Source organism: Heteronotia binoei, chromosome 18 (genome assembly GCF_032191835.1).
Source record: "Heteronotia binoei isolate CCM8104 ecotype False Entrance Well chromosome 18, APGP_CSIRO_Hbin_v1, whole genome shotgun sequence".
Taxonomy (NCBI): Eukaryota; Metazoa; Chordata; class Lepidosauria; order Squamata; family Gekkonidae; genus Heteronotia; species Heteronotia binoei.
The window spans coordinates 49,266,716-49,282,258 of NC_083240.1; the positions used below are offsets into that span (position 1 = coordinate 49,266,716).

General features: G+C 42.9%; 1 protein-coding gene across 1 annotated transcript in view; it reads right to left on the reverse strand.

Moving 5' to 3' along the window:
• Positions 1-486: 486 nt before the first annotated feature.
• CCDC92B (coiled-coil domain containing 92B) overlaps positions 487-15,543 on the reverse strand; it is a 74,419-nt gene continuing 59,362 nt past the window's right edge. The window contains exon 4 of the mRNA XM_060259482.1: positions 487-2,043. Coding sequence (XP_060115465.1) covers positions 1,259-2,043 — 785 coding nt within the window. The 3' untranslated portion in view covers positions 487-1,258. The remainder of the gene's footprint in view (positions 2,044-15,543) is intronic.

The window sequence follows — 15,543 nt, forward strand, 5'->3', positions numbered from 1 at the left end:
AAGTTTACCTAAACATTTCATATAGTATTAGAAATATTTCCTAGTCCGAAGAAGGAAAGAAAAATGGAAGATTGCATCTCTTATTCCCGGATATTGGTTTGCTTTTTGCCAAGCACTATTTACTCAGTGGTGCGACTTATTCAAAGCACTTCCTAACATTTTTAGGCCTCCCCCCCTCCCCCGCACATCCTGCAGCCGGCTCTGCCCTCAACAAGCAGCAGCAGCAGCTTCCCAGTCCTGCCAGGAGGTGGCAGCAGCAGCAGCAGCCCTCGTTGCCCTTGAAGAGGGTCTGGTGCTCTCGCTATCCTCCGCTGTGAGGAAAAGGGGTTCTTCTTCAGAATGCCCTGCTCTTGAGAAACCCAAAATATCCAGCAACGCCCCCCCCCCCACCCCAACACATTCAATCTCTGTGGCCATCTCCTCTCGGAGCTGATATCCTCACACCTCATTGTGCTGTTTCCATGAAAAAAAGCTGCACACCTTTGGAACAGTCAAAACACAAACTTCAGCACCAAAAATGCTGTTTTGCCATCAAAATCAAGAATACAAAATATCAAGTCTCCAGGTTTGAAATGTATGCCAGTAAGTGAAATGGAAAACTCACTAAGCTGTAATCTCAAGGCACGAAAACTTGTGGGAAGTGTGTGTGTGTGCCAGTCTTCCAGTTCTCCTGGCTGAATGTTGCACAGCATTGTGACTTTAAACGATATTTACTACATTTATGTCACAACATTCTAGGGGTGCCTTTGAAATTCTCCTAAATTTCTCCCTAGATTCTGGAGTTCCAGATTATTGTTTTGTTTCCGAAGTAAAATTGATGGACTAAAAAACAATTTTTGCATATAACTAACGCCTTTACACTGTATCCTCTCCTCCATATTACCCATATATTAATAAAACATTGCAAAAAGGCTGTCTTGGGGGTTACATTCTTCTAGAGTGGTGTTCTGCAGATGATCAATGGTGCACCTGTGCATCAGGAAGAATGACTTCATACAATCATACACGATTCCCTTTCCCCGCTCCAGCAGGCAGGTGAGACAGGGGTGGGGAAGATGCCAAGGAAAGGAAGGAACAAATCACGGAGGAGGGCCCAGATCCTCCAGCACTGAAGCAGCTGAAAGAAGCACGGTTGGATCTGGGAGGTCTGAGCACTTTCCCCAAAACTGGCCCCTGATTTGCAAAAACCTGCCCTCCCCCACAACCTCTTTAGAAAAGCTACCTCAAACCAAGAAGGTGCCCCCCCTCCATTCTGTGGTTACTCAGCATCCTTTTCATGGTGGGGGCTTGCTCCATTTTCTTTGCACTGATCCCCTTGGGAAGAGGGTCTCGATTTCCCCCAAGTCCTGCGTGTGGGTCCTGCACGTTCTTGGGAAGGCTGCCGGGATGCTCTTTGGTGACCTTTCCGTTGGTTCCTGGGTGGGTGGGCTGGAAGACCTTGGGGGGTGAGGGGCTCACTCTGGTCAGCCCCTGCTTTGGTGGAGGAGAGGGCCTCTAATTTCCAACAGTGGGCAGGAGTGTGGTGCCATTTGGGACACAAAAACAGGGCCGGGTCAGGCATGGGCTCAGCATCTTCGAAACTGCGGAATCCATCACGAAAGGAAGGGTCCTTGAAGGCCCCCTTGCCATGGAAGGAGCCAGCAGCCTGCCTGCGGGATGGGGACTTCTGGGTCCGTTTCTTGGGCCTCGCCTCGCTGACGGGCTGATGGAGGAAGGACTTCTCCGGAGGCCGGTCAGCAAGAGGTTTGGCACTTTGCCGGGAACCGTGAAGCTTCTGCTTGGTGGCGTGCAGCTGGAAGGAGAGGTAAGCAGCTGCCTCAGTCTGCTTCTGCAGCTCTGTGTTGAGGATGGTCACGCGGTGGCTCCTCCTCTTCAGTTCCTCCAGGAACTTCCTCTCTCTGCTTCGCAGGCTGGAGCGCAGAGCAGCCACCAAGCTCTCCTTGTGCCGGAGCTCCTTCCGCAACTCGAGATGGTCCTTTTCTTTCTCCTGCAGCTGGGCCTCCATGACCTTGCATTTCTCCTCCAGTTCCTGGTCGACAATTTCTAAAGATGAAAGAACAGAAGGAGGGTTATTGAAGCCCCGCAAACCTGCTGAGAAGAGGGACATTTCCTTCCAAACAGGATATGGGGGGACAGGAGGGGGAGATCTGTGACACTAGCAAAGTGACATTACATTTTGGTTACCTCTTCCCCTTGTGGTGTCCATTTTACCCTCACGACAACCCTGTGAGGTCACTCAGCTTAAGAGTGTGTGCCTGGCCCCAGGTTGCCCAGTCAGCTTCCCTGGCATGAGGGGGGATTAGAGGGGCTGAGTCTCTAACCCCTCCTCAACCCACCTCCTCAGCACCAGCCATAGCTGTATCAACTATCTGGTCTGCCCCCACCAGAAAGAGACTTCTTTCAAGTTGTCTGATCATTTTGTTTCCTGCATCCTTCCCTGCTCTGCAACCTGATTTGGGAACTGAGACCACCTGAAAAGATCAGAGATTTCTGGAAAGGTGTTGTGACACACACAGGCTCTTCTGGGGTCAAGCCTTTCCTAGCGACCCCTGGCATGAGTGGCACCTTCTCTACTGCTAAAATGACAACAGTTCAGCACAAGATTACATATGAAGCTGCTTTCTACTGAATCAGACCCTCCTCGGTCCATCCAAGTCAGTATTGTCTACTCAGACTGGAAGTGGTTCTCCAGGGTCGCAAACTGAGGTTTTTCACACCTATTTGCCTGGACCCTTTTAGTTGGAGATGCTGGGGATTGAACCTGGGACCTTCTGCTTCCCAAGCAGTGGCTCTGCCACTGAGCCATCGTCCTGAGCAAACGTAAGAATGTTCCTGCAAAACCAGGGGTGTGGCTGTTGTCAGTCCCCTCCCCAGTGTCACCTGCATGCCCCCCCGCCTGTCTACATGTCCTGCACGTGTCACACTGTGAGCAAGTCCATGGAGGCACACAGAGAACACGGAGGTCAACTGCCATGTTTTGTGCCTCACAGAGAATCTTGCAGTGGTGAACACAGCAGAGAACCTTGGGACCACCTTGGCCAATGCCTCCAAGGAGGCCTTTCTGGGGAAAATAAGGGAATGCCAACAGTACCACAGCAATGGAGTCATGCCAGGCTAAAAGACACCTCTTCCTTTATTGTCTTTTACATTACATGCATTCACTGATCATTAGCACAATTTGTCCTGTGACAATCTGGGACCCCCAATTCAAATCTTCCCATTTTCCACAAAGCTCCCACCAAATATATGACTCAGCTTCATGTCTCCACTTTTGTAATCCTGAATTCTAATTCAGTCAAGAATTTCCCTTCCTGTTGCCCTTCCCTGGGGCCGTTCAGTCAGTCCTATGGTTTTCTCCAGATTTATTTATCACTTCAGTCTTATATCTTGTCCTCTCTGCAAGCGGATTCAGGGTGGCTGACAGTCAATTAAAAAAAATTACAATTGTAATTTAAAACGATAAAATAACAATTTAAAATACATTTTAAGGTGCTGTTCAACCTCAGTATAGGCAGGATCTTCTCTCTTCTGGCAGTGATCCTATGATGATCGTATTTCCTCAGTAGTGTAGGGTGGCAGTCCTCTCCCAGTTTAGGTGTTAAGGCCTGCTGAAATAATTCAGTTTTGCAGGCCCTGTGGAATTGAGAAAGATCCCACAGGGCCCTTAGGGTCTCCGGGAGGGCATTCCACATTTCTGGTGCTGCCATGAGAAGGCCCTAGCCCATGTGGAACACAGTCTGGCCTCCCTTGGTCCTGGGATAGATAGTAAGTTTTGCATCCCTGAACACAGTGCTCCCTGGGGAACATATGGAGAAAGGCAGTCCCATAGATAGGCAAGCCCTCGACCATATAGGGCTTTAAAGGTCAATATCAACATCTTGAAGCGGACTCAGAACACAAAAGGTAGACAGTGCAGCTCCTTCAGCACTGGTTGGATGTGCTCCTATTGAGGGAGCCCCATTAACAACTATGCTGCAGTGTTCTGCACTAGCTGAAGTTTCCACATCAGGGTCAAGGGTAGCCCCATGTAGAGAGCATTACAGTGATCTATTCTTGAGGTGACCATAGTGTCAAGTCTGATGTTTCAATAACGAGGCCTTTTTGATAAGTTTCTAGTTTATTGTAACATGTTGTTAGACTATAGAGTTAAATTGAAAGACTGGCAAGTACATGGTCAAGGCAAGCATTTAAGGTATACATCAAAGGGATTATTGAGGGAGGGGTACTCTATGCAATTGTACTTGGCGGAGGCGGGTATCCACTTCACTTGTTAGCTGCATCCAACCCACTAGAGTATCAGAATTGTCTTGCACTAGCACCCACCGGAGCAAGTTGGCCGATAATCCCCGTTTATAGGTCGCGACTTTCATCTGTTTGTCCCAGCTGCGTACCTTCGCCTCAAGCATGTGAAACTCGTGCACATATTCTCTCACCGACCGTTTCCCTTGCTTGATCGCTTCCAACTGGGCAATAGCATTGGTCTCTTTCATGGGGTCTTTGAACTGGCGCAGCAGCAATCATAGAAACCTCAATGCACAGCAGCCAAGAAGGTCAGAGCGCCTGCTCCGGCTGCAACGCCACTGAGGATGTTCTCCGCAGCTGAGAATGAAACGTCTGGAAGGAAAACTTTCTCCAGTAGAACACGGCACTTGAGCCCGAAAGATTATACAAACCCTAATAATCATAGAAACTCCTATGCAGAATACAGTTCAGGTGCATTTGTCTCGTACAGGGTGATAAACCAGTCAGCTGCAGGGCCCTCCAGGTGTGCGCCAATAGCATCGACGCACAGCTCCTCCAAAGGGAATGAGGCACCCCATTGGTGTAAGAAACTCTGGGCCTGGATGATAAAAAACTCTAGCTTCCCAGGGTCCCTGTTGAAGTGCACAGCAGGGCTCCGGACATTGGGTGGTGGACCTCCTGGCACAATTGGTTGAGGCCCCAGCAGAGGGGCCCCCGGTGGCAGCACTGGTGGCTGCACAGGAGGGGCGGGTGCCGGAGGAACAGGCCCCTGTGACACCGCCGGTGGTTGTGGAGGCAGGACTGGTAGCGACAGTAGCAGCAGCTGTGGCAGCAATTGTGGCTGCTGCAGCAACTGTGGCGGCTACCCTCCTGGCAGAGCAGGTCTCGCTGACAACCCAGTCGGTGAAGTGGGGCCCAGGTCTGGAGCTCTTGGAAGCGCCGGGAGGGGGAGGGGCGTAGCTGAAGCTTGTGCAGGAAGAAATCACTCATGAAATGGAGCTCGTCTTGAATCTGCCCCACTGCATCTTTCAGCTTGGGCTGGATGCGCTGTAGGTTGGCTGTTCTTGCCCGGTCACCATCTCCCCCCCCCCCCGGGTTGCCCAGGGGTTCTGGCTCTTCTTCCTCAAACTCCTTGGACTTGGGATGGTCACCCTCTCCCAGTAGATTCAGCTGACAGGCTTGGCGTTCTGGCCCCATCCCAGACCTCTGTGGCTACCATGTGCAGGGAGTAACTAACAGTCTCTCCTCAATCCTCTCCAACGGCTGCTGGTCTCGCTTTCGGAGGGACACTGTCTTTGGTACCACTCCGAGATCTACGAGCTGACTCTCACTGGTCGTGCCCTGTACTGGGAGGGCAGCTCCTATTGCTTCCTTGGATCCAGGTTCCTCACTCATGCTGTGTGAGGAGGATGCTGCCCAAGGAAGATTTGACTCTATGTCAGGACCCCGTGGTACTCAATAAATAAGACTTCAAGTTCTTGTAAAGTTTCATTTATTTCAGAATACAGGTAAGTACACGCAGACAGGCATTCTGAGTCAAATCTGGGGGTAGGTAGAGGGACCAGGGATAACATAGGGTTTAGGAGATGCAAAGCAACCCCCCCGCCCTTTCCCAGACACAGGTACTTTCCCAGTGGTCTTTGTCCAGTGTTTCCCAGCCCAAGGTTGCAAACTTATATACAATCTGTTACTAAAAGCACACTAGACATAATACACGCAGGTGTGCATTGCAACAAGTGATGGGAACAAGGGAGAGAAATGAGGAGGAAGAGATAATGGTGTGCAGCATTTCAAAACAGTTTGCAAGGGACTTCCGGGGGAGGAAAATGCCGAGCTGAGCTGTCTCTCATAATGGGAGCAGGCTGGAACTCCTGTTCGGGGTAGTGGAAGGCAAATTAATGCCTACTGCCTACTTTTCTCAGTTAGAGAATAGTCCAAGACATGCACAGAAAACCAGCCAAGATTTACCTTGGCTAAAAGGGAGCCCCGGAGGGGACTTCTTTGAGGCTTTGAGGGGTCTCAGGAGAAGTTGCATAGTCATCGTCTGCAGAAGTGCCTAGAGTCATTTATTTGACATAAGCTCGTCAGGATCCTAACCTTCTTGGACATTGCTAAACATCTAAAGCTTTGAAAGACCAGTGGAAACTTGGATAATTGGAAGAAAAGGTACAGAAGATTATTTTTTCATTCCAGAGCTATTTATAGCTTAAAGGGACAAAGTTAAAAGGTGGGAAAAGAAAATATAGAGAGCTTGGAAGAAGAGGGAAGGAAGAGGTGAAATTTGGATTTTATAAATATAAAGGACAGTGTTAAAAACTGCTAAAAAGTGAGAAGGAATTTATTGTTTTGTCTACTTGTGGTTTTGGAAGTAAAAGCAACATTGTCATACTGGAACAGACCTGCAGCACATCTGAGCAAGACAGGAAATACGTCAAGTATCGTGAGATCTCCTTGTGCCTTTGTGGTAACAAAAACAGGAAGTAGTGGAAAGAAAACCTACTCTAGGAATATATACCATTGAGAAACATCGGCGGCCATTGCTAGGAGGCTAAATTATAAACATTGTTATAAAAAGAATTCGGGACAGTATAAATTGTTGGAATCAACTGAAAACAGGGTAAGAAGATAAGAACTATTGGTCATATTATTTGTGTGGTCCTCGGAAATTTTTAAAAGGGAAAAGAAATTGCAAGAAGTAATAAAAAGTTGTGGCCGCCATTTTGGAATATTTAAAAACTTTAAAAATAAATATTCAGAGGACGGCAAGCCCTACTCTTTTGAATCTGATAGTCAAAATGAAAATCAGTGAGATCTAAAATTTCGTTGTTTTTTGAAGGGTTTAAAAGTTTTTTAAAAATTTATATCTTGGTCTAGGAAGCTCTGAGGAAGGTGAAACTAAGTTTATTATAAAAAGCAAGCCCTAATCTTTTGAACCGGACAGTTAAATCCAAAATCTGTGAGGTTAAAATTTTTGGTGTTTTTAAATGTCTGAAGCCAAGCAGCCCTGAACAAGGGCTCTTTCATTGGAGAAGATGCAGGAACAATTGGACGCGATGGAAGCCAGAATGATGAGAGGGGGAAGGAAGATGATAGATGAATCAAAAGAAGAAATTATTGCAGAGATTAAAAAGGATATGGAAGATCTCAGAAAGGAAACTGGGGAAACATCTAAGAAAGTGCAGGAAGTAGAAGGAAAAATGAAAGTATATGATTCCACCTTGTTGAAAATTCAAGAAAAAGTGACAATCCATGACTGCAAATTGATGGAAACTCAGATACGTCTGAGAGGAGTACCTGAAGTGGAGGATGGTGACTGAAAGGATATATAATAAAAATAATTGCAGAATTTTTAGATGAAGATCCTGAAGAGACTAAAAATATGTATGACTATATGTATAGACTGAATTCACTTTTTGCCAAGAAAAATAATCTACCAAGAGATGTTGTTATAAGATATATGACAAAGGAAATGGTGGGAAGGATCATGAATAAAATTTTAAAAAAGGCACTGATAGTGGGAGGCAGTAAAGTGAGAATCATGAAGGAGTTGCCAAGGCAAATGATAAATGATAGGAGATCATATAAAAAGCTGACAGAAAAATTGAGGGACAATGGCATGAGGTTCAGATGGATTATACCTGAAGGTTTGAGCTTTGAACTCCAGGAGAAAAGAGTCACACTTACAAATACTCAGGAGTTGCGTAGATTTTTTGAAGAAAATAAAGAATTTGCACCATGATGGATTACAAATTATTGTCCTGGAATGTTAATGGACTAAATTCACCACAAAAAAGAAGGGCAACATTTCATTGGATTAAGAAACAAAACTGTAATATAATATGTTTGCAAGAAGTACATATTAAACAAAAGGATTATAAATTTTTATAGAATAAACAATTGGGAGTAGAATTTTTTTCACTAGCTGAACAGAAGAAAAGAGGAGTGGTTTTATATATCAAACAAGAATTGGAGCCAAAATTAGTGTTTAAAGATAAGGTTGGAAGATTTGTAGCAGTGGAGACAATATTAAATGGGAAAAAAACGTTATTGGGATTGTATGCGCCTAATGTTGCAAAGGATGCTTTTTTCAAAGACATTACACAACAATTTGATGAACTGACCTATGATCAAATATTGTTAATGGGAGACTTCAATGAAACAGTTAAGAACTCATTGGATAGATCTGGAGGGAAAAAAAATGATGGGAAAGAAGGGAAATTGCCAAAGTCTTTCTTTGAATTGGCTAAATAAGAAAATTTAGAAGATACATGGAGGAAATTTAATCCTGAAGTGCGGGACTATACTCTTTTTTCAGCAAGACACAAAACTTTTTCTAGAATTGACATGCTGTGGGGAATAAAGATTTAAGTCTTATAACAAAGAAGATAGAGATTTTACCTAAAATAGGGTCTGACCATAACCCAATAATGTGGATTACAAAATTGTCCAAGAAATTGAGAAGATGGAGACTGAATGAAGATTTGCTACAGAATAAAGAAACAGTGACATATCTAGAAAAAGAAACTAAAGTCTTTTTCCAAGTGAATGATAAAGAAGATATTGATTTTCAGACGGTCTGGGATGCTTATAAAGCAGTAATGAGAGGAGTGTTGATTACTTTGAATATTATTAAAGAAAAGAAAAACAGTTGTTGGACATTTAAAATGAAATAAAAAAAGGAAGGGGAGTTGAGAAAAAGACCAGGGAAAAAGAAAATTTTAAGGGAAATTACAATACTACAAACTCAATTGAGACATTTGTTGAATAAAGAAGTGGAATGGAGTTTGAAAAGACTTCAGCAGAAATCCTTTGAGGGAGCAAATAAACCAGGAAAGTATTTGGCTTGGCAATTGAAGAAAAAGAGAGAAAATAGAAATATTAACAGAATTGTGGTAGATGGAAGAGAAGTAGTTACTCGAGAGGGAATAAAAAGAGAATTTTTCCAAGTACTATGCCAAACTGTTTAAAGGTGTTAAAATAAAGAAAGAGAAGATGGATGAATATTTACAAAAGTTAAAAATAGAACCCCTAACTGAAAATATGAGAAAAGTTTTGAATGATCCAATTGAAAAGACAGAAATTGAAGCAGCAATCAACGCAATGAAAAATGGAAAAGCTCCTGGGCCAGATAAATATTTTTTTATATATATGAAATTTTATATATAAATATAAATATACAGCTAAATATTTTAAAACTTTTAAGGATGAATTAATACCAAAATTGCAGAAGTTGATGAATATAATAAGAATAAAAGGGAAAGTACCAAATACATGGAAAGAAGCTGTTATTTCGTTGATACCTAAAGAAGATAGAGATGCCAAAAATGTAAAAAATTACAGACCTTTCCCAATCTAGCATTAAAATCACCTCCCACTATAACATACGCTGTCGGGTATGTCCTAAATAACTCCTCCATATAAATCTCCAAATCTCTCCAGGCAAGCTCTGTGTGGGCTTTGATTTTAGTGGGGAGAATATAAACATTCAAAAACAATCAATCAATTTTTTTAAATTTGAGGATCAGAGCCATTGCCATTCTGGTATAGAAAGGTGGTTGGATGACTTGGACTCTCAGAGCTGTTGATATCAGTATTCCCAAACGTCCCTTGGCTCTACCTCTCACCGACGGCTCAGCCTGCGCTTCATATATGTTATATCCGTCCAGAGTCATAGACTCTAAAGACCAAGTCTCCTGGAGGAGTATAACATCATATTTCTTCATGAGGTTCTTAGCATCTGGCTCCCTAGATCTAGCAGCCCATCCCATGATGTTCCATGATATTACAGAGAGAGAATGGAATGTCAAACCCTCCTGTTGGCTAGGGGTCAGTCAATCTGTCTCTATTGTGTCCAGGACCCCATTGGCATCCTGGAATACACATCCATTGTGGCTATGATTCTTCAGTCCTTCTTTGACCTTTTGCTTGATGACCTCAGGATTATCTGACAAATGGGGGCAAAATCCATAATGGCAGTGCTTTTCCGCGGTGGAGCTCACTTCATTTGTCCTCCCTGAAATTTGGGCTGCGTATGTGGGCAAGGAGGGATTCACTCCTGCGGCCCCAGTTCCCTGGTTAAACTCCCCTAAGCTATCAGCCCTTGCTACCGATTTGTCCAGTGATGCCTCCTTCTCCAGACGGGCTTGGTAAACTTCTTCCAATCTTTTATAAACCCCGCCCAGTCTGGAAAGTATGGCTGTTTGATCCCCCGCTGGCAGGTATGCAAAATCTTGCAGCAGCGTTTTTTCCTCAGTGCTCTCTAGCCAGCCATTTCCATCTCCCATCTGACAAGCCAGCGAAGTAATGCCCTCCATAGTTCATCCTGAAGAAACACCCTCAGACTCTGTCCTCATATCATGGGAATCACTCCCAACTTGCTTACAGAAGGCTGGTAGACCAACAGAGGATAGGTTCCTCTGATCTGCATTTGGGGGAGTAGCAAAATTCTGCGTTCCACGTCTATTATTAGAGCAAGTGTTGACACAAGGCCTCATAGGATATAGGACCCGAACAACATTGTCTTGGAATACACGTACCGGAAAAACCCTTGTGCTCAGTTTCATTTTTTGTCTGAGGAGTAAAGTGGGGACGTTAGGGGAAGAAAAAGAGAGTAAAACTTTCTTTGCTTGGCTCTGATGATTGAGCGGCTCTATTGATATAAGGTCAATTGCAGCTGGATTAATCCTCAAAAGTTCGCTAAGCCGACTCTTAGCCATGAATTTATTTCCCCAGTATGGATATGATCCCCTGTACTTACATACCATCAAGCAGATCTTACATGGCTGGAGAATCAATTGCTGGTAGTTCTCACCTTTCTCTCTCTGGGGTGTAAACTGCCCAGACCTTCGTGGACTGCTAAAATTTTGCAAAGTTAATGATCTGATTGGCATATGTTGATTGCTGTTCTCTGAGAGGGACAGTCCTGCTATCGCTGCTGTGAGAGATTTAAGTTGGTTCGAAATCTCCTCCATACCTTGAAAAATGCAATCAAAAGTTCTTGCAATTAGGTCAAGCAGATTGCTGCCTGCTGATGCAACACAGTCCCCCTCAGTCAAATTCTTGCTGGGCAACTGCCACGCCCCAAGGATCATCCACAGCTGCCGCCCTCCCAACCGGCTGAGGCGAGCAACCGCACTCCACTTCCTCTGGTAGGTCTAAATATTCCCCAAGTGGGGTAAAACGGTTAGCTGTCTTGATGTTATACTCCACAGAGTGCCCAGCTTGCTTTGTCTTTGGTCCAAAAAAGTCTTTAATTTTCAACTGTTTGCTCTTTGGTGAAACGCCAAATTCATCAACGTCACCTCTAGGCCGCTTGCCTGCCATTTAATGGGCTGTTTAAGCTGTTTAAGTTTCTTATCTTATAACTATCCACACTGAAGGAAAAAGACAACTATCCACACACAAGTATCTTCATAAGGTCTGGGGAGGAAATGATTTTGCCTGCTATAGACCAAGGCCATAAATCCTTCACTACCACGCCACAGATAACAGCCGCAGTAAATAAGGCGAAAACAGCAGCTCCTAAGCTTTAGAGGCTCTTATTAGACCAAAGAGCAGGGAAACCATTTAACATTTAACAAGTCCACTCCCTGCCAGGACAGCCTTGAGGGAGCGTAGAAGAAAGAAAGACAAAAGGCAGAGTCTCACGGAGAGCAGAGAACAAGCAGCCGCCTCCAGACCAATTTTGTTACTAAATAATGACTATAAATTATTTACAAGAATCTTGGCAGAACGGCTTAAACAACATTTGCTAAATTTTATAAAGAAAGATCAAGCAGGGTTTCTTCCCAAAAGACAAATAAGAGACAATATTAGGATTGTTGTAAATATTGTAGAAAATTATGAAAGACATCCAGAAAAAGAAGTAGCATTATTCTTTGCAGATGCAGAGAAAGCATTTGACAATTTAAGCTGGGACTTTATGTTCGCCGTAATGGAAAAAATGGAGTTGGGAGAAAGTTTTATAAGAATGATAAAAGCAATATACTCCGAACAAAGGGCAAGGTTGTGTGTTAATGCAGATCTTACCGAAGAAATGAAAATTAGCAAAGGTACTAGACAAGGTTGTCCACTTTCACCTCTGTTGTTTATAATGACTCTTGAAATTTTATTGACGCAGATTCAAGAAGATATACAAGGTTTACGAATAAAAGGATGTACTTACAAATACAGAGCGTTTGCTGATGATATGTTTATAAATGAAAACCCCATACAAGTTACACCTTTGCTGTTAATTAAAATACAAGAATATGGGGAGTTGGCGGGACTCTATAAATAGAGAAAAATCTAAAATTCTGTGTAAAAATATGCAGATGAATAGACAACAAGAATTACAGAGACTAACGGGTTGTTAAGTTACCTCTAAGGTAAAGTATCTAGGGGTGGAGATAACAATGAAAAATACTGATCTTTTTAAAAATAATTATGAGAAGTTATGGCATAAAATGGATGAAGATATGCTAAAATGGAATAAGCTTAATCTGTCATTGCTGGGCAGAATAGCTGCAATTAAAATGAATATTCTACCAAGGATAATGTATTTGTTCCAAACTATTCCTATTGTGAAGGATGCCAAACAATTTGATAAATGGCGTAGGAAAATTTCAGAATTTGTGTGGGCTGGGAAGAAGCCAAGGATTAAAATGAAAATTCTGTCAGATGCAAAAGAGAGAGGCGGATTTCAATTATCAGATTTAAAATTATATCATGAAGCAGTTTGCTTAGTGTGGATGAAAGAATGGATAACGCTGTTAAACAAAAAAACTTCTAGTGTTGGAAGGTCACGGAAATAAATTTGGCTGGCACACATATTTGTATTATGGAAAAAAGAGGATGGATGGTCTTTTCTCTCACCATTATATAAGAAGCAATTTATTAAATACATGGACAAAATACAAAAAATATGGAGATGAGAGAAGACCTTTATGGATAGTGCCAGCTGAAGTAATAAAGATAATGGCTGAGATAGGTGAAGAAAAGTGGCTGTCATATAATCAATTGTTAAAAATACAAAGTGGAAAAATAGAACTGAAAACTGCTGAAGAATTGAGTCACTAATATGATTGGTTTCAAATGCAACAAATAAAGAGCTTGGTAGAGAATGACATTAAAACTGAAGGAATAAGGAAAGAGCAAACAGAAATGGAAAAAGTTCTGCTTGGAGACAATGACAAACTAATTTCAAAAGTATACAAATTACTTTTACAATGGTCTACAGAAGATGAAGTAGTGAAATCTCAAATGATTAAATGGGCAATTAATGTAAATAAAGATGGAATCTTGGGAATATCTGTGGAAGAACTCTATGAAACTCGCAACATGTCAAAGTATTAAAAAAAATTGTTTTAAGATGATGTATAGATGGTATATAACTCCTAAAAAATTGGCAAAGATGAATAATAAGATGCCAGACAGATGTTGGAAATGTAAAAAGCATGAAGGTTCTTTCTACCATATGTGGTGGACTTGTGAAAGAGCTAAAATGTTTTGGCAGATGATCCAGCAAGAGATTTCTAAGATCTTGGGATATGAGTTTAACAAAGTTGCAGAGACTTTTCCTTTGGGACTACAAATGGAAACATTTCAAAAGAAGATAGAACTTTAATCTGGTACTTGCTTTCAGCCGCTAGGACATTGTATGCGCAGTTGTGGAAGCAAGAAAAAATATCAGAAAAATGGGATTGGATTATAAAAGTTATGACATGGAGTGAAATGAACAAATTAACAAGAATATTAAGAGACTATAATTTGGAAGTTTTTAAGATGGAGTGGAAGAAGTTCAGAAGATACATAGAAAAAGAGTGGAAAATAAAGGGACACTGGACAATTTTTGATAATGAATAAGTTTTAAAAGAAGAATATAACTTTTAGTTTTCCTAATAGCTAAGAGTACCTTTAATATTTGTTTTTTTTTAAGTAAATAACACTGGCGGGGGTCAAATAAAAGGGGGAGGGGTGGGGGAAAAGTAAGATAATTTTTTCTTTTTAAGTTGTAAGATATTGATATAGATTTGCTACCATATGTTACCAATAAAATTGTTTATACACAAAACAGTTTGCAAGGCACTTACAAAAGATTTAACTTGTTCATGGCAAGATACTTGACAGCTAGCTCACACTAACTCAGCTCAGAGTGAACACTGATTCCCAGCCACCTCTTTAGAAAAAAGATCCCAGTTTTCTGCTCCCAACACAAATATGCAAAGCAAAATCCTCTTGTTGAACTGAATGTATGTTGGCATGTTTGTGGGGCTGTAGCAACACAGCTCAGTGTTAGAACATCTTTGGCTAAAATGATCTTGGGTACTGCCAATGACCTTTCTCTGAGGGAGAGCATCTAACTGAGTAAACCAGTAATTATCAATATTTCCAGATCTGGAACCCAACTTCCAGCTCCAGGGGCAGTATAGGACCCACTGAGTTGCAAACTCAGGTTTGCCTGTGGAGAGAAGCCACACGTGCCCTTGGCCACTGTGCCAAACTCTGGTGACTCCAGAGAAGTCCACAGCCCAGGATGGTGGCCCTGCAGTCACCTGTGGGGCTGGCCTCATAGGTTGTGACAATCCCGTGTCTGCTGCATGGGTGGTCCGATTTAGGAGCTTCATACAGTAAGCGTTGGGGAAAATCTAGCGAGTTTAAAGTCATAGCTATTTTTCCCAAAAAATATTTGCGCATTTCTACGCTGTTTTTTTTCTCCCCAAAGGGATCCAAAGTGGTTGAAATTGCCAAAGCAAATCAGTTGGAACAACCGACTTGTTGGAAAGCTGCCAATCTTTTCCTGGGCCCTGTTCCTTGGTTACACTCAAGTCTGATACTATATTAGGACTGTTTTAAAACTATCCATCCGTCTGTCTGCCACCATCAAACATGCAGGGCATGAGAATCGTTTCCCAATGCAGTTGTTTCCAGCGGCCTTCAAGCACCAGGAAAGAGAATCATGTGAATCTCTCCCCCACCCCCATTCTGAAACAGCAGAGTCTCAGAATACCTGGATCACATCTCCTTTCTAAATGCAGCCACTGGCTCTCTGTGGCGACTCCACAGCTGTGCTCTGTCCGTATCATTTAATCTAATCACAGAATTTGGGTCTTCTCAGGACAGAATGTGATTTTCTTTTCCCCAGAGCAGATTATTCCCCTTATATCCATGATCCCTGCACCAGTCTCTACCTGTCTTCTGACCCCTGGCTCACCCCGCCATGACCGCCTGCTCCGCATTTCACTGGCTTTAATCTCTCCAGCTGACTCTTCCGGCTGTCATTTGCCCTGAGCTGCTTGGGAAGAGCTTCCCCCACCATGGCCT